Source organism: Quercus robur, chromosome 7 (assembly GCF_932294415.1).
Source record: "Quercus robur chromosome 7, dhQueRobu3.1, whole genome shotgun sequence".
Classification (NCBI taxonomy): domain Eukaryota; kingdom Viridiplantae; phylum Streptophyta; class Magnoliopsida; order Fagales; family Fagaceae; genus Quercus; species Quercus robur.
Window position 1 is genome coordinate 23,637,517 of NC_065540.1, and position 19,496 is coordinate 23,657,012.

Sequence of the window (19,496 nt, forward strand, 5' to 3'; positions counted from 1 at the left end):
GAAAGGCCCAAATCTCTCCTTGGGTTCTTTAGAAGTGTTTATTGTGAAAAATAAAGCCCAAAATTCCAAATGTATAATGAACAAAAGACTAATGGTGCTTTAACAAGAGAGAATCAAAATGCTAATAACAAAAGTGCAGAAAAAGCATAAAAACATAATAGGTTTGAAACTTCGACCCACAATCAGCGAGAAGAGGAAATTAAGAGAGGTTGTGAGGAAGAGAGGGAAGGTTCCCCTGTACCCATATTTCCACCCCTATGCTTCAGAATTGCGAGAATGTTAGTTGGCTGAATGGGCTTAACAAAAGTGCAGAAAAAACATAGGGATAATTACAGTAAACCAACCTGTGGTTAGGCCCGTTTTCACTGTACCTACCCGTGGTTCAAAACTTATCACTTTGCCCACCTGAGGTGCCTTCCGTTAGGGATTTGTTACCCACCTCTCCGTTTGCCATTAGAAAAACACATTTTTAAAGAAAAACAAACATAACAAAGATAAAAAAGTTAGGACTTTTTATTGCTTAAGAACTTCTTTGAGAATAGCACATATCAAATGCTATTCCTGATTAAAAGTGATTTCATTGAGCATTTGTTTTTTTTATAGATCTCTCCAACTTTTATTCAAACCAAACCAAACCCAAAAAAAAAAAAAAATTCCAAATCCCAGAAAACAAATTACCAGAAATATATTTTGCTGTTGATCCTTGTCCTTCATTCTCTGCAACCAATCACAAAAAAAATTCATACATATAAATATAGTTGTTGGAGATTGTGGTTCCTGCGAGTCCGGTATGTGTTAGTAATGGGGTCGCCGATCTCGCGAGCTCCAGTCCGACGGATCGCGATCTCGCCGGCGAGATTGCGCCGGATCGAGATCTCGCCTTCACGAGATTGCACCGGATCGAGATCGCGATCGACGGCGCGATCTCGCGAAGCGTCGATCGTGATCTCGCGAACGCGAGATCGCGCCGTCGCGAGATCGCAACGTTGATCGCGATCTCGCCTTCGCAAGATCGCGCCGGCGAGATCGCGATCCGTTGATGATTTTTTTCTGGATTTGTGGCTTGTGTTTTTCTGGGATTTGGAATTTTTTTTTTTTTTTTTGGTTTGGTTTGGTTTGAATAAAAGTTGGAGAGATCTATAAAAAAACAAAAATAAAAAAACAAATGCTCAATGAAATCACTTTTAATCAGGAATAGCATTTGATCTGTGCTATTCCTTTGTTTTGTTCTCAAAGAAGTTCTTAAGCAATAAAAAGTCCTAACTTTTTGATCTTTGTTATGTTTGTTTTTATTTAAAAATGTGTTTTTCTAACGGCAAACGGAGAGGTGGGTAACAGATCCCTAACGGAAGGCACCTCAGGTGGGCAAAGTGATAAGTTTTGAACCACGGGTAGGCACAGTGGAAATGGGCCTAACCACAGGTGGGTTTACTGTAATTATCCCAAAAACATAAAAAAAACATAACAGGTCTGAAACTTTGACTCACAGTCAGTGAGAATAAGAAATTGAGAGAGGTTATGAGGAAGAGAAGGAAGGTCCCCCTGTACCTATATTTCCACCACTAAGGTTTAGAATTGTGAGAATGTTTCTTGGCTCAATAGGTTTTTGCTCTCAAGTTTCAACTCTCTAGGGAAAATGTGGTTGGTTCCCTTTTTGAGATGAAGAGAGAGTTTTATATAAAGTTTGGGGTATTGTTAATGATTGGTTTTTAAGTAGTGGAAGAGGCTTTTATCCCCCGTGATACTAATTTGGTGTTTTGGCTTGGGCTACTTTTGTTCATTAAAGAGTTTAGCACGATTTTGGAAATAAAGTGGCTGACTCCATTAGCTATTGTTTCCTTGTCATTGTAGGCTTTTGATAGCTACATTTGGTGGCTATAATAGGCTAGCTAATTAGTTTAGAATCAGCTGTGTTTTTTGGGTGGAAAAGAAAATATGGTAGCAAAATTAGGTTAGGGCAGAAACTTTGGGCCACAGTCAGCCAAAGCATAAAAGCTTTTTTAGGGTGGAAATTTCGCGTACAAGACCTTCTCCATGAGCCTGAGGTACTACCAGTGTCCCTTACCCACTTGGTAGCACGCATGGGCTGGGCTCATGCAAAAGGCCTGGAAGAAACCGACCTATACCCTCCAAACCATACTTCCTTAATTTCCCCCATAAATCACATGAGATTGGGCCATGCTTAAAAGAATAAAATAAAATATAATACATGAATTGAGCTCACAAGGAAGTGGAGCTTGGTTGAATCGAACTTATACAAAAAATTTATCTCGAAAATGGGTATTGACATTAGCCCCCCAAGCACGCATGGTGCTTGCGACATGCGTGTGAGTTGTTGATGTTTCCCATTACTTGAAAATATTGCGAGTTTGGGAATTAGTTTGCCCAAATGCTCCATTTTTTTTTTTTTTTGGTTGATAAAATACAGGTTGATGAAGGCTGTTGGTAGAAATTTCTTGTTTGCTTGACAGATCACTTGTGTAGCAACATTGTTGTTTTGCTTATTTGCATGAGTCCATACTTGATTGTATGAATTTTGGTGTTAGGATAGGCTAATTGTAAAACAAATTGAGTACCTGACCTGATGTGTATCTGGAGCCTTTTAAGACTTTTCCAAATGGGCATTCCTGACTATTAAGGATATTTCTTCACTTGATCAACAAAGTGGGCCCTAGCTTGTAAAACTTGCTCCACCAAATAACATATGACATAACCATGAGATTTTGGTGAGTACTCTTTAACTCCAATGCCACTTTCCACTAATTTTTTTTTTTCTTTTTAATCTTTTGCTTCCACGCGTCACATGCCCCACCTTCTTCTATTTGTTTTGTTGCCTTCATTACACATTCATTTTTTTTTTTGTTTTCTTTTAGGAGTAACCTCCCTATATATCATGTCTCTCTCTTAGCCATTTTACTAGGCTTTCAAATCTTTTGATTTTTTGCTGAGCTTCTTCACACAAAGCTCTCAAAATTAGGATTTGTAATTTTCCTTTTCAAACGCTTTACTTTTCATAGACTTCCTTAAGCTTCTCCAAATATTCCACCTCCAACTCCTCATAACACCCATGTCATAGAGATCCAAGGAAGGCAGTGAGGTGGTGAGATCCTTGATGGTGACAAGAGAGGATGTTCCATGGAAACAATTCCAAGGGATCGACATCGTGTTCAGTCCAAAATTCGAGATCTAGGTAGGATGAAGCATTGTTGCCAAAGAAGAGAAAGGACCCACTGGAAAGGAGTAGGGTTTTCACGCTGGTGACACTAGAGAATGTTTGTGGCGGCTTGCTGCTAATGACTGAAGGACTTATTCAAGATGACATTGGTGAAGCAGTGCTTACAACGAAGCGATAAGGTGTTGAAACCATTCTTCACATAAACTTGATGTTGGATATGACATCTACCCTGGTGAGCTTTTTTTTTTTTTTTTAATCTCTATCTCTTGGTTGAGCTTGCTGATATGTTGAACAAACTCTTCAATTAAAATTGTAAAGTGATTTTTCTTTGGAAAAATGATAGTCTCATTGCATCAATTCATGAGGTTGAGCCATTGTTCTCATTGAAGTTGAAGCTCATGTTGAAGTTGATTCCCATTGATCTCGATAGTCACAAGGCATGGAAATCAGTTCGTAGCATGACCATGCCTAATATTGAGTTGGCATTGGTGTTGGAAGTAGGAGTAGCATACTTGACTGTAAATTTGACTTGGGTCCATAGGAGAAAATGATGATAAGTGAGACACTATCTTAAACCTCTATGCAAATTGTACCACATTGAGGATGCTTCAATTTTCTTGAGTTGCTTGATTGTTGGCCAATTTGGTGAGATTGTGTTTGTCAAGATTAGTTTTGATGGAGCCGTAGTCATAAGTGATATTGTTGGCCACCTTGGGACATCGTATTTGAGGTGGAATGGAGCAAAGATATCACTTGGCGATGTAGTATAGGGGTGTGACATAGTTGTTGTATGTGCTGGTAGCTCGCAGTATTGTGTTCTTGTGGCGAATGAGAATAAAAATGCAGAACCACAAGTTGTTGTTGCTTCATGCTTGTTGTGATGATGAGGAAAGTGTTGGCGAAGCTGAGATTAATGTTCTCACATATAATGCATATTGCGTCGATTTTCCCATAATTTTTTAGGGATGATTATGTCCACCATGTAATGGATCACCATGCTTGAATTATAAGATGTTGTGTTGGCTTCCATACCGCTTCATAAGGCTTGCCTTTAAGAGAACGTTGGCTTTTCCTACCTTGTTGAAAGCGTTGCACCATTGCAAGTAGGGGTCTTACCACATATGAATAATGTGATATCTCGCCGGCTTCCTAATCATTCGATAGGTTCTACCTTTGAGGATGTATTGGCTTTTCTACCTTGTCAAGGGCTAGTGCCTTCACAAGTAGGGGTATCACCATAATGAAACATTTTACTGACTTTGGCTTTCCCCACCTTATTGAAAGATTTTTTTTTTTTTTAACCCTCGCATGTAGAGGTTTTGCCGTAAGAGTAATTTGTTGGTTTTCTTACCGCTTCACAAGGTTTTGCATTAGGAGAAAGCATTCACTTTCCCTACCTTATTGAAGGCATTGCACCTTCGCATGTAGGGGCCTCACCATGCTTGGATAATATGATAGTTCGTTGGCTTTCTAATGTTTTATTGGGCTTGCCTCTGAAAATCGGTATAAGTAAGATATATTGTTGTCACTTATGATATTGTGCAAGATGTCGAAGCGATGAATGATATGCTCCTTGATAGAGTTAGTTAAAACCATTGCCATTGCTTTTATTGAGTGGAATTGCTTCCACCCACTTAGTGAATTACTTAGTGCGACAAAGACTTGAATGCACCCATTCAAGGGTGGATGGATAAGTCTAATGAGATCAAGCCCCCAAGTGTGGAATGCTTTGGAATACTCATGTCTTGAAGGTTTATAAGATATGTGAGTATGAGGTTGGAGTGCGCTTGGAGGTGTGGTGACTTTTAGCGAATTTGGTTGCGTCAAATCAATGGTATCCCATCGCCAAGAGTTGTTGGTGAGATTTATTCCTCCCTTAGTACTCTCCATATTCCTCCAAGATGAATTCCAAAAATGGGGTCCCCTAATCTGCTGTATAGAAGGCATAATATGATTCTCCTTTAACGAAAAAGATGTTGTGCCGCAAACAGAAACTCCATACTTTATTAACTCGATTTCTAATTTTGGGACAACGATAGGCTAAACATTAGAGATGTTGGTTAGGGTTGTTTCATTCCCAGCACAACAAATTTTTTTTTTTTTTTTCATGCTTTGGTTAGCCTATTTGTCAAAGATACATGGTACCACAGATAGGGTCTCCATACTTTGCTTACTTGGCATCTAACTTTGAGATAATGATGGGCTAAGCATTAGAGGCATCGGTGTAGGGTTGTTGCATCTCTAGCATAACAATTTCTCTTGTTAGCCTTTATGCCATTTATTCCAAGTTTCCACATTGTACTAAGATTCCACTCCAAAGTCTTCGGAATGGGTTTCCAACAACTAGTGTATGATACTTTGAGTTGTTTGACATCAATTTCTAAAGCGAGGTCTAATAAAGCATTCTTCAAAGGCGTGCACAAACTCTTCCTATTAGTGGGCTTAGTTGGGGATTTCAATTGCAAGAGTTGAATGATGAGAACAATTTTCTTGATGATGGCAATGTTGGTGCTTCCCTCTTCAAGTACAATATCGAATTCAAGTATGATCGGGGCATTGGCATGGCTTGGAATGCACGCGCTTGTAACGACTTGAAATATATGAACATGCCGTGGCTTGGCATGCCTAGATCGACTGGGACTTTGGATGAGTGAGCTTGTCATGGATTAGAGTGCCTGAGTGTGTCACGGATTGGAGTGAATGAGTATGTCACGGCTTCGTTGAGAGGGAATTAAGTCCGACTTTCCCTTTTTTGTTGGATGGTCTGAGAAGGTTTTCATTTTGTCCTTTAGAGTAATTATGATTTGTGTTAGTAAACGATAGTCATGGCTAAGCTTTAGCACAAATGACTTATAGAAAGTATTTTGATTAAAAATTTGAAGGATTGAAATAGTTTAAGCGATAGATAAAAAAGATGAATAAGAGAAGAGAATGCTTGAGAGTCTTAACTCAAGCATGCTTTGACGATAGTATATCGCTCGTATGACCTCAAGACTTGGAGTATGGAACATTGCTACTTCAAGACTTGGTGTATGGTATATAACTACCTCAAGGCTTGGTGTATGGAATATCTAGTGACTTGCAGTGGACCATTTAGCTATGACCTTTAGCTATTTGGTAAAGGCTTCATTTAGCGGTGACGCCAAAAAAATATTCAGTTGCGAAGGGACGCATGCAACAGTATTTATACTCATCCCGAAATGAGTCAATCACTAATGACGGCTCCTATATGCTCAGCGCGTGAGGGGTTCTTGGGTTTAAATGGAAGTTTAGAACTTTGCTTTGTTGATTATTGAACGGAGCCTTCCTTCCCTTCACGATTGGATTTACGGCTAACCATTTTTTGCATTTTCAAGCTTTTGAGCTATTTGACATCAATATCTAGAGCGAGGTCTAGCAAAACATTCTTCAAAGGTGCGTGCCGAGCCCCCTACCATTAGGCTTACTTAGGAATTCTCCTTGCAAGAATTGAGTGATAAGAAAATTTTTCTTGAGGATGACAACATTGGTGCTTCCCTCTTCAAGCATAATCTTGAATTCAAGAATGATCAAGGCATTAGCATGGCTTGGAATGCATGCGCTTGTCATGACTTGAAACATATGAACATGCCATGGCTTGGCATGCGTGAATCGACCATGAATTTGGATGTGTGAGCTTGTCATGGCTTGGAGTGCATGGGCGTGTCACGGATTGGAGTGCATGAGCTTGTCATGGCTTGGGTGAGAGAGGATTAAATTCAGATTTCCTTCATTGTTGGATGTTCCAAGAAGGTTTCCATTTTGTGCCCTAGTGCAAATGCGATTCACATTAGTAAGTAATAGTCACGGCTAAGTGTAAAAGCACACACGAATTATAGAAAATATTTTAATGACAAGTTTAGAGTGTTGAAGTGATTTAAATGACATAGATAAATTTAATTAGCAAAGAGAGTGCTTAAAAGTCTTAGCTTAAACGTGCATTGGCGCTAGTATGTTGCTTGTATGACTTCAAGACTTGATTTATGAAATGCCGCTACTTGAAGACTTAGTGTGTGGAATATCACTTGGACTTACGGTAGGCCATTTGGTTATGGCCTTCAGCTATTTGGTGAAGACTTCATTTAATGGTGACGTCAACTATTCAGCTGCGAAAGGGTCACACATATAGTCCACTATAGTTGTCCCAAAATGAGTTAATCAACCGCGATAGCCCTTATATGCTTTAGCACTAACCTCGGCAACAATACAGACTCAATAATAAAATATGTTGAGGAGATGTTGACAATGAGCTTTTAGTGTTGTTGTTGGGGGGTTCTTGGGTTGAAATTGATGTTTAGAACTTCGCTTCTTTGATTATTAGTTGCAGCCTTGCTTCCCTTTGTGGTCAAACTTGTGGCTCACCATTTTGCATTTTCAAGCTACAATAAAAATGTTTACAAATATTATATAAAACAAGAGATGTGGGATAATTCCTCCATAAGAATGATAGCTAAAAAATAATATAGATGAGTGAAAGAAAAATTTTCCCTTGAATAAGAAAGTTAGTTCTCCTTCCATCCTTCACTTCTTGGATGGCTTCCAGAGGTTGGAGCGATTTTGTCACATGGTTTGGATCATCTCTAGTAGCTCAATGAGCTAAGAATAGAACTTTTTTAAGCTCAACTTCACAATGCTCCTCTTGCACGACAAAGCATCATATGGTTTCTCTTGGAATGACAAGTTGGTGTGAGAAACACCATCTTTTTGCTGGTTTCGTGTCTTTGGATACATGATTTCTCTTGTTTTAGCTGCTTGGCTCCCTAGTGGAGTTGTCAAAATGTTGAGGACGTTTTTGCAACGAGGGCCAAAAATGCGAGAAAGGCCTAAATGTTTCATTGGGTTCTTTAGAAGTGTTTATTGTGGAGAATCAAGCTCAAAATTCCAAATATATAATGAACAAAAGGCTAATGGTACTTTGACAAGGGAGAATCAAAATGCTAATAACAAAAGTGCAGAAATAGTATAAAAACATAACAGGTCTGAAACTTCGACCCACAGTCAGCGAAAAGAGGAAATTAAGAGAGGTTGTGAGGAAGAGAGGGAAGGTTCTCCTATACCCATATTTCCACCCCTATACTTTAGAATTGCGAGAATGTTAGTTGGTTGAATGAGCTTAACAAAAGTGCAGAAAAAACATAAAAACATAACAGGTCTCAAAATTTCGACCCATAGTCAGCGAGAAAAGGAAATTGAGAGAGGTTGTGAGGAAGAGAGGGAAGGTTCCCCTGTACCCATATTTCCACCCCTCAGGTTCAGAATTGTGAGAATGTTTCCTGGCTCAATGGGTTTTTGCTCTCAAGTTTCAGCTCTCTGAGAAAAACGTGGTTGGTTCCCTTTTTGAGCTGAAGAGAGAGTTTTATATAGAGTTTGGAGTTTTGCTAATGACTGGTTTTTGAGTAGTGAAAAAGGCTTTTATCCCTCATGATACTAATTTAGTGTTTTGGCTTAGGTTGCTTTTGTTTAGGGAAGAGTTTAGCATGATTTTGGAAAAGTAGCTAACTCCATTAGCTATTGTTTTCTTGTCATTGTAGGCTTTTGATAGCTGCATTTGGTGGCTACAATAGGCTAGCTAATTAGTTTAGGGTCAGCTGTGTTTTTTGGGTGGAAAAGAAAATATGGTAGCGAAATTAGGTTAGGGGAAAAACTTTGGGCCAAAGTCAGCCAGAGCATAAAAGCTCTTTTGTGATGGAAATTTCAGGTACAAAACCTTCTCCATGAGCCTGAGGTGCTACTAGTGTCCCTTGCCCACTTGGTAGCACGTATGGGCTAAACTCATGCAAAAGGTCCAAAAGAAACTGACCCATACCCTCCAATCCACATTTGCTCAATTTCCCCCATAAATTGCATGGGCTTGGGCCATGCTTAAAAGAATAAAATAAAATATAATACATGAATTGAGCCCACAAGGAAGTGGAGCTTGGTTGAATCAGGTTTGTACAAAATGTATCGTGAAAATGGATATCAACAATCATTATGAAATATATATTTGTCAACCCTAAGAATATTTACATGTGTCTCTTGCTCTCTATTGAAGGACCAAAATCAATATCAAATTTATCATCATGAAATATATATTTGTTAACCCTAAGAAAATTTACATGTGGATTTTGCTCCTTAAGAGACAATGTCTTGACACCTAATTACTTGATGGCTACAACAATGAATCTTGCCAGATAATTATCTTTTGTAAAATCAACAACTTTTTGTATTTGAACAAAGAAAGTCTCATCATCATATTCCTTAACTTGCTGTTTCCCCAATTCATAATCTTCATTAGGGTACATATCATAAATTGATGGAGAATTCCAATCCACAATAATAACTTCTTTAAAGCATTTTTCACCATTGTTCAAATATGTTAGGAATACAATAATCTATCAAACTCACAACAATAGAAGAATAAAGTAAAATGCATATCAAAATGTGAAATAATAAGTGTGTTTGACAATTTATTATAAGCTAGCGTTTTGTTTAAATTATCTACTATTTTCCCACACCACTTTTTGGGTCCGTTTGGATTGAGCTTATTTTTGCTGAAACTGAAAACTGAAACTGAAAACACTGTAGCAAAATAATTTTTAAATGTGTAAATAATATCGTGGGACCCATTTTTAATGAAAAAGTTGATAAAAAGTGGAATTTGTGGGTCCGTAAACAGTGCACGAATGCACTGTTCACAGTGGACTTGGTCAAATAGTGCGGCTGAGAGGAAAAAAAAAAAAAAAAAAAAAAAACTGGAAAACGCAGCCACAAATTCAGCAACTTTCAGTGCAATCCAAACGCACTCTTTATCTCAGTTTTATCTCAGTTTTATCTTAAGGCTTTTGATGAATCAGGACCGTCTGATATAAATAACACCCGTTCGGCCGGTTATGACGCCTCTGCGTCGTTTCCTCAGACAAAAAACGACGTGGTTTTGTTCCAGAATAAAAACTGTGTCGTTTCCTATGCCGTCTCACTCAGTCACTCTTCAACCCCAATCCATTTCCAAACCCTACTCTCAACTCTCTCTTCAACTTTCATCTTCGCAGCTTCAAAGGAATTAGGGTTTCCACTGTAAGGAATTTCCTCTCTTTTCTTTGCTTTGGCTTCTCATACACACTTCAACTTCAATTCAAATATCTCATTATTTACCATTTGCTGAATATGATTTGTATGCTTTTGACTTGCATTGCATTTTGGTCTTAATATGAGAAACTTTGTGTTGTTGAGGAGGTGGTGGAATCTTCACTGATAATGAGCATTTACAAATGTATTTGTAGCGGTTGGCATTTCATTTTCTCTATGGGAAATTGGGAATATGAAAAATATTGGTTTTTTTCTTGAAGTGCAAGATTATTTAATCTGATACTAATATTTTGGTGCTTCAACCATGTCATGTGAATATAATTAACACTGCCCATTATCTCTGTATGTGCTTAAGATATACCGGGAAATTAATAATTGGAACCCAGATTGCTAGAAACTGGAGGGTGAGATTGTTCATTTTTTGTTTGGAATGCACACTTTGTAATTTGTACTTAAGACATTAGTACTTTGAATACTCAGTGATTAATACTTAATAAGGGATGCACGCTTTGTGATTAGTGCTTAAATTAGCTTAATAGATTTATTTACTTGGTACACAACCTTATTCTTTTAAGGGCAAATTACAATTTACGCATTTGTGGTTTGGTTGAAATTTAAGTTACCAACTTGTGGTTTGAAATTTGATACTTTACCCACCTAGGGTTTGACCGAAATTTAAATTACTTACTTGTGGTTTGAAATCCTATGATGCAAGTGTTCTCCTGGATTATTTTTTATCTTATTTGATCTTGTATGTTTATGTTTTTTGTGTTTTTGGAGGGGAGAGACATAAAAGTGGAGCAAATTACATATTTAGCCCTGTTTTTAACAGATGTGGATTACAAAACTCTAACTGAGCTAATTTCAATTGGGTAAAATGTCAAATTTCAAACCGTAGATAGGCAACTTAAATTTCGGCCAAATCACAAGTGAGTAAGTTGTAATTTGCCCTTCTTTTAAATTTGATAAATCGTTCATTTTTTTGGGAATTATTTGTTGGTGAAATGGTTGTTGTTGGTCTGCAATTTTTGAGTGAAATGGATTTTGCTTCCACATCATGCTTCTACAATTGGGTCTAATAATAATACATTTGTGAGGGTATTTGGAATATGGTTCCTCATTTTTGATGTGGGGTATATGGAGGGAGAGGAATGCACGAACATTTGAAGGAACCAAGAGGTTGATTCGAGACTTAAAGATGTATTTCCTCCAAACCTTGTTTGGGTGGGCAAATCCTTTGGGGAATTTTCCTTTTTATTCTTTGTCTGATTGCTCGATATATGTAGTCTTTATATTTCTTAGTTTTGTTTTTGTTCTCTTGCCAGCTTAGTACACTTCCTGTGTGCTTTGGCCTTTTGTAAAATTTTTGTGAGGGGAAAGTGTGATCCAACATGGAATCATGTAACTGAAGAGGTTTATTGAAGTATTATTATCTCTATAGTTTATTGAAGTATTATTATCTCTATAGTTTATTGAAGTATTATTCTTTTCTTAATGAAGTTGATGAATTCCATCTTCTTCTTCTTCTTTTTTTTTTTTTTTGATAAGTAATGCAATTTATTGATATCATTAAAAGAGTCTCCCAAGTATACGGTTGGGGACTAAATAATCAAACATGCAAATTACATGAATCTATAAAATAAAAAACAGAACATAAAGGCTGACAATGCAGAGCTGATATCCAGTCCAACAAAGTTTGAAAGAAAAATAATTTGAGATTAGGCATAGCTCTCTCTCTGTGTCCTCGAAACTTTGATTGTTCCTCTCTCTCCAAATGCACCACATTAAACAATGCAGGGCAAGTTGACGAATTCCATTAATATGAGTATCAAACCATGCTATCTCTGAATTCTTGTACTGGAGATCTTGCTGTGTTTGTTGTTAGATATTCTAGGACAGTTCGAGTCTGCTCTAAAAGTTGTTAGGGCTTACAATTATGCCTTTTATGTTCTGGGAAACTTATATTTTTATGTTAGCTTAACCTCAAGGGGTTGGCTAAGTGGTTCTTAGACCTTGTTTGGGAGGAGAGAATGGAATGGACTGGAAATGAATGAAAAAAATAATTTTAGAATATTCTTCTCTTTTCTTGTTTTGGAGTTTTAATGGAGGGAATGGAAAGTCCATTCCCTTATTTGGGAGTTTAAGTGGGAGAGAATGAAATGAGTAGGAGGGAATACTCATTCTTCTCTATTCCCTTAAAACCTTAAATTTTTGTTCCCCTCGAAATTGGGAGGAATGAGAGGGAATGAAATTAGATTTAATTATTTTTTTACTAAAACTCCTAAAATACCTCTATATATTCAACCATTTATTTTAAAACAGAGGTCTAATAGTAATATTGTCATAAAATGATTCCATTCCATTTCCTCCATGTTGCTCTCAAATAAGATTACTTATATTCTATTCATTTTCATTTCTTTATTTTAAAATATTCAATCAATGTTACTTAATTCCATTTCATTCCATTCTTTTCTCTTACTTAAATACATTCCATTCCCTTATGATCATTCCATTCTATTTCCTTATGAACTCCTAGGTCTCATGATATCCATGAGATTCTGGATTTAAAACCTTTTGTCAGCATCTTGGGGCCACCCTTAAGGGATTTCTCCTTGTAATAACTCGGTGTGTGTGGGATGAGGGGATTGTACATGCCCAAAGGAATAGTCAGATATTCGAAGAGGTCTAGATACCCTTGTTTATTGAAAAAAAGATTTTTATTGGTTCAGCATTGAACCAATTCAAAGATCATAGCTTTTCTGGTCTGAAATTACCTACTCCAGCTGGGAAAGTTTTTTATGGTTATAAATTTGTAAAAAATATAGAACTCTTTTGAGAGCATATTATAATCCAAATGACAAGTATGGGTACTGTCAAGCTATATGTTGTTGACTAATCTTCCAAAATTCTGCTTCATTATGAAGATTTCAAGTTAAAAGTGTGTGATGGGTTTGATATCATGCTTGAATTATTTGACTGGGAGGAAGTCTCATTTGCTTCTACATGAGCTGCCTTTGGTCATTGTTATTGATTGATTAATTGATTTCTTTTAGAGTTTCTCCCTTCTTTCTCTCTCATGATTTGTTGTAATACCTTCTTTGGTCTCTTGATGGAGTATCTTTATTTTATGTGTTTGAGATTACCAAGACAATAATGGTTATTTTTTATTTCAGCTTTTGAGGAGCAGATGGCGTCAACTTTTACAGCCATGTCTTCAGTTGGCTCCTTGGCTGCTCCAGGTTGCCGTGTTATGGACAAGAAATTTGCTTCTTCTTCAGACAAGTTATCATCTTCTGCTTCCATTTCTTCGTTCTCATTTGCTAGGAGACAAAATGTGATGTCACAAAGAAATCGCTCTCCCAAGATTTGTGCCATGGCAAAGGAATTGCATTTCAACAAGGACGGCTTGGCTATTAAGAAGCTTCAAGTGAGTTTCTCATTAAGACTATGTTGGGTGTTGATTTATTGCGATGGGTTTTTGACTTTTGTAATTTGTTTTTTCTAGTTTCTACAATCTATCACTTGTTTTGTTTCAGACTGGTGTGAACAAGCTTGCGGATTTAGTTGGGGTTACTCTTGGTCCAAAAGGACGGAATGTTGTTCTGGAAAGCAAGTATGGCTCCCCAAAAATTGTTAACGATGGTGTTACCGTGGCTAAAGAGGTTAGTTTCTATTCTTTTTTTATGGTGCTAAGGTTGTTTATTGAACTTCAAAAAAGATATTTCCTTTTTTAGTGGGAATTTGTTGGTGTTAGATACTTAGATTTCCATTATTGTTGAAACCAAGGATCAAATGAACTTAATATGCCTAGCAAAATTCTGATGAATAAACTTTTATGCAATGCTATTCATCTTTTTACAATTTCTCCCTTGTATGTATTTTTTTTGCTCAATCTATTATGAAACGAATACCATCTTGTGCAAGATATTGATGTATTTGGTCTCTCCCCTCTGAAGGTTGAGTTGGAGGACCCAGTTGAGAACATTGGTGCTAAGTTAGTGAGGCAAGCGGCTGCAAAGACTAATGATTTGGCTGGTGATGGAACAACAACGTCTGTTGTTCTTGCACAAGGTCTTATTGCTGAGGGTGTCAAGGTTTGTATTTTGATTTATGGGGCACTATCTTGTTTGAAAATGTCAAAAAATCCTGTTTAGGTCACTTCATAAAAGAGACAACAATGAAGAGAGAGCCATATTATCTTTGTTCCCTATTTTTCATTTCTCTCTCTTCATTTAGGAAATAGGAACATAGTAGAAAGATAAAGAAAATGTTTTTTTTCAAAATTTTTTTAATCAGTGATGATTTCCCAATCTCATCAAAATGATTTAAAATTCCAGGTGGTAGCTGCTGGTGCAAACCCTGTTTTAATTACTCGAGGCATTGAGAAGACCACAAAAGCTCTTGTGTCTGAGCTTAAGTTGATGTCAAAGGAGGTAATGTATGTCTAATTGAGTTTTCTGGTTTCAAGCATCAAGACTGTGTCCCACCATACTTTTTGTGCGTGGTTTAGTCAGTTTCTAATAATGTCTCTTAATAACAATGACATCGGGCTGCAGGTTGAAGACAGCGAGCTGGCTGATGTAGCAACAGTTAGTGCCGGAAACAACTATGAAGTAGGAAATATGATAGCTGAAGCCATGAGTAAGGTGGGTCGTAAGGGTGTGGTGACCCTAGAAGAGGGAAAAAGTGCTGAGAACAGCCTTTATGTTGTTGAAGGAATGCAATTTGATCGTGGTTACATTTCACCTTACTTTGTCACAGATAGTGAGAAAATGGCAGTTGAATATGATAATTGCAAGGTGTGAATTCTATCAAAGCTGACCTGTTTTGTATTTTTGGCTTTTATGATCTCTCCTGCAAATATTGACATCGGCAGTAATATATGTTGCCTTTGCTAATTGATGTGTGTACGTTTTAATGCAGTTGCTTCTTGTTGATAAGAAAATAACAAATGCAAGGGATCTTATTAACGTGCTTGAGGATGCTATCAAAGGTGGATACCCAATTGTGTTAATTGCAGAAGACATTGAACAAGAAGCTCTAGCAACTTTGGTTGTGAACAAGCTGAGGGGTGCTCTGAAGATTGCTGCACTGAAAGCTCCTGGTTTTGGAGAGCGCAAGAGCCAGTACCTTGATGACATTGCTATTCTCACTGGAGGTATGTTCACATCATCTTCTCTTTTGGGTTAACCTTTCTCTGGTTCTATTCCTTCCTGGTTGCTCTATATTAAACCGTCAAGTGTTTCACTGTTTCAGTGTATTCTTCAGTGCTATTTTTGTCACATATTGAGAGCTTTCTTCATCTGGCTTGCAGGAACTGTAATCAGGGAAGAGGTGGGGCTTACGTTAGACAAAGCTGAGAAGGAGGTACTTGGCCATGCTTCTAAGGTGGTGCTTACCAAGGATACTACTACAATTGTCGGTGATGGAAGCACACAGGAAGCAGTAAACAAGAGAGTTGCGCAGATTAGAAATCTTATTGAGGTATCTATCTTCCTCTCTCTCACATAAATAAACAGGGTGTGTGGGGTTCATTTTGACTGTTTCTAGGCCAATTAAGTTGACATTCTCATGCAGGCTGCAGAGCAAGATTACGAGAAGGAAAAACTGAATGAAAGGATTGCAAAATTGTCAGGTGGAGTTGCTGTGATCCAGGTAAGTTACCAATAGCAAGTTGTAATTATCATCCGTGATTTTTTTTATTTTTATTTTTGGGTTGAGTGAAAATCTGAATTTTTCAACTTCCTACTGAACACAAGGTTGGTGCACAAACTGAGACAGAGCTCAAAGAAAAGAAACTGAGAGTCGAAGATGCTCTTAATGCAACAAAGGTAATATATGTTACAATTGGAAAGTACACCAGTACAAATAGGTTTTAGGTTAAAGGTAAGTCCCTTATCAGTTTACAATTTCAATGATTTCCAGGCTGCTGTTGAGGAAGGTATTGTAGTTGGCGGTGGATGCACCCTGCTCAGACTTGCATCAAAGGTGGATGCTATCAGGGACAGCCTTGACAATGATGAAGAAAAGGTAAGCTATTTACTGAAGGTTCAAGTCTTGGCTTTGGTAAAATTGTGGAAGTCATGTCTAAAGCTTTAGTTGTCATAAACTTGGTTGGAATCTCACCAATTTGTAGATATTGTTAAATTTAAAATGACGCAGCATGTTCTTTTGACCTCTTTGGATAGCTTTTTAGGCTGAATCTGTTTGGATTAATTGCAGGTTGGAGCAGATATTGTCAAAAGAGCTTTGAGTTACCCTTTGAAATTGATTGCCAAGAATGCTGGTGTTAATGGAAGCGTGGTTAGCGAGAAGGTATTCTTACCATTCTTGTCATTTTGTTCTCTCGAGTTTATATTTATGATGTATTGTACTGATGGTATATTGTTTTCTTTAGGTGCTTTCCAGTGACAATTTTAAATATGGATATAATGCGGCCACAGGAAAATATGAAGATTTAATGGCTGCCGGAATTATTGATCCAACTAAGGTGAGTACCCATATAGAACTTTACAAGAGAAGCATGAGATGGTTTTGATCTGCGTTTCATGTTCCCATTTTGGAAGGTTTTGGTAGTTGAACTTTAAGCAATTCATGATGAAATACATGCCAGTATCTTGCTAATGTGTTATGAATGCACAATCATATGAAGTGCTGGTAGAGTACCTTCTGACAGTGTCTTGGAGGTCTTGGTTTTCTCTCCTAAAATCATGTTCCTGCTCTAATGCCCAATTTCATTGAGGAGAATGGGGTCTATTTTGTATCCATTGCTTTTATGTTTATTGTTAACAATAGAAATAGAAATAGAAAATAAGGATTTAGTTATTCCTTCTGGTTAGAGTATTGATATGACCCTTCTTTTGTGGTATCTGTTTAAATATGTGAGTGGTTTAGCTTCAGTTCTTTTGGTATAGTTAGCATGGGGGTTTACCAGGTTCCAAGATGCATGTTGATCAAGTGAATTAGTGTTTACTACATGGATGGTTCAAGTATTGATATGACCCTTCCTTTTGTGGTATCTGTTTAAATATGTGAGCGGTTTAGTTAGCATGTGGGTTTACCGGGTTCAAAGACGCATGTTGATCAAGTCAATTATTACTTGTCATTTTTTTGAAAGTCTGGTAACTCTTGAAGCTTTAACTCTGAAACTTTACATTCTCTTACTTCAGGTGGTTAGATGTTGCCTTGAGCATGCTTCCTCAGTGGCAAAAACATTCTTGATGTCAGATTGTGTAGTTGTTGAAATCAAGGAGCCTGAACAAGTGCCTGCTGGCAACCCCATGGACAACTCAGGTCTGTAGTTGCTAATTTGAAACTATTAACTCTGCCAATGTTCCGCTGCTTCTCCCTTTCAAAAGTTGGTACTGACTAAATGTCTTTTTAAAATTTTTTTTTTTTCCCAGGATATGGCTACTAAGGTTGATTGACAATAGAGCTTTCTAATCGGCATTATGAGATGCAAAGGGAAAGTGAGAAGTGCAATCTGTGTGGTTAGCTAAAGAGATGTTAGTTTTATAGTAGCAGATGAGCAGACTAACTCTTTTTTATCTTTTTTTTTTGTAAATTTAATTATTTGACAGCAAAAGAAATAACAGTCTAGTGAGGTCAGCTTGCTGGAGTATGGCATGTTTTCAAGGTTTGAGAGTTAGGGCTGGCTCATAGGCTTAGGCCATTGCCTAGGGCCCCCAATTAGAAAATGGCCCCAAGTTTTGAGAGTAATGCCATTTACATGAATAATCTTAGGCCCTTAATGCTTTCGACTTGTGGGAGATTTCCAGCATGATGATTGTCACTATTCTCCTTTTTGTTCAACTTGGCATTGAATTGTTTTTGCACATTGCTCATCCCTCTCTCTCTCATCTCTCTTTTTTTCATGTTTGGGGGTCTCAAAAGTTTCTTGATTCTTTCCCAAATTTTTATGTCCAAGAGCCTAAGCTTGTGCCACAATTCCTGGCTGCTATTCTAATCTTGCTCTGCAATTGCAAGGCAATAGATGCACGCCTTATGGTTGGGTTAAATTTTTCCTTAGGTGCAGTGTATTATAGGTTCTAAAACAAATAATGCACAATGGAATAGAATAGATTTTTTTTTTTTTTTTTTTGAATAAGCACAATAGAATAGATTGGTTGAGTGGATTAAGGGGAGAAATAATTTGGTTCAGTCGTAAGATCACATCACAAATAATTTTTACCAAAGAACTAAATAGTTTATTGAATGGACAAAGTTTAGTTACAAAATTAGTTGTAGTTTAAACAGGAGAGCTCAGCTATCTCGCATAAGACTTTGACGAAGCCTGTGATGTTGTCAAAGGTGCCCTTGGCCACGATCTCCTCCCTAGCGGTGACGGAACTGGCAGGTAAGGGTGACCAGCACAGCCCGAGTTGTATAGCGCAGACATTCTCTGTGCCGACTGGACTAGCGGCGGTGACCCAAGCTTCCCACGAGGTGGTATTGGCTGCCGGAGCTCCGATTGGGTCTTTTATGCCGCCGGTGGTGTCCTCGGCCATGGTGTCCTCCATTACGGTGGCGGAAGAGATGGGTGCTGATGGATTTGGTGGTCCGAGTAGCCAGAATCTGAGCTCCACCTTGCCAGCTAAGTCAGTGGGGGTGAATTTGACATCTTAGGTGGCATCGGAAGGTGGGGATGCGGATTTTGTGGGCTTGGAAGGATCAACCACTACTACTAATGATGCTGATCTTGAGGGAGTTCATCTACCTGGCCCCAATATTAGGGAATTGGTTGGAAACTTGGATAAGTCTTGGGGTAACTCTAAAGACTGGATGCTACAATTGCGTGATGGGCGGCAGTTAGTGCTTCCACTTTCACTCTATCGTTCTCTAGATAGCATGTCGGTTTGCTCAAGTATAGAGGAAGATTGTGTACCAGGTTTTGCTGCTATTGATAATGAAGGGCAGAGGATTAGTTGGGCAGATGAGGGTGAGGGGCTAGTAGAGTCTTTGCATGTGGTGCCTGGATCAGAGAATGTGAGGTGGGAATTTGATGAAAGGTTGATGTCTTGGGAGAGTGGTGGTGAGCCATTAGTTGTGGTACCTTTGGCCACTGAAGGTCCTTTGGAGTCGGTGTCTAGTCCTGTTAAGGAGATTGAGTGTAAGGAGAGTGAGTGTAAGGAGAGTGTCGATAACTCTCAACTTTCACAATGGGTAACTAATAGGATTAAGGCCTTTAAGAAATCTGTGGGCACTTCTTTGGAAGGTTTTGAGGAGCAAATTACAG

General features: G+C 38.0%; 1 protein-coding gene across 1 annotated transcript; it reads left to right on the plus strand.

The window, feature by feature from the left end:
* Positions 1–10,082: 10,082 nt before the first annotated feature.
* LOC126692844 (chaperonin 60 subunit beta 2, chloroplastic) lies at positions 10,083–18,105 on the plus strand. Its single transcript, XM_050388645.1, has 15 exons — positions 10,083–10,249; positions 13,435–13,688; positions 13,798–13,923; positions 14,218–14,355; positions 14,599–14,694; positions 14,818–15,060; positions 15,185–15,419; positions 15,576–15,745; positions 15,839–15,916; positions 16,021–16,092; positions 16,187–16,291; positions 16,484–16,576; positions 16,659–16,751; positions 17,431–17,554; positions 17,665–18,105. The coding sequence occupies exons 2-15, from the start codon at positions 13,449–13,451 to the stop codon at positions 17,676–17,678; spliced, it is 1,827 nt and encodes a 608-aa protein (XP_050244602.1). The 5' UTR covers positions 10,083–10,249; positions 13,435–13,448; the 3' UTR covers positions 17,679–18,105.
* The last annotated feature ends 1,391 nt before the right edge of the window (positions 18,106–19,496 follow it).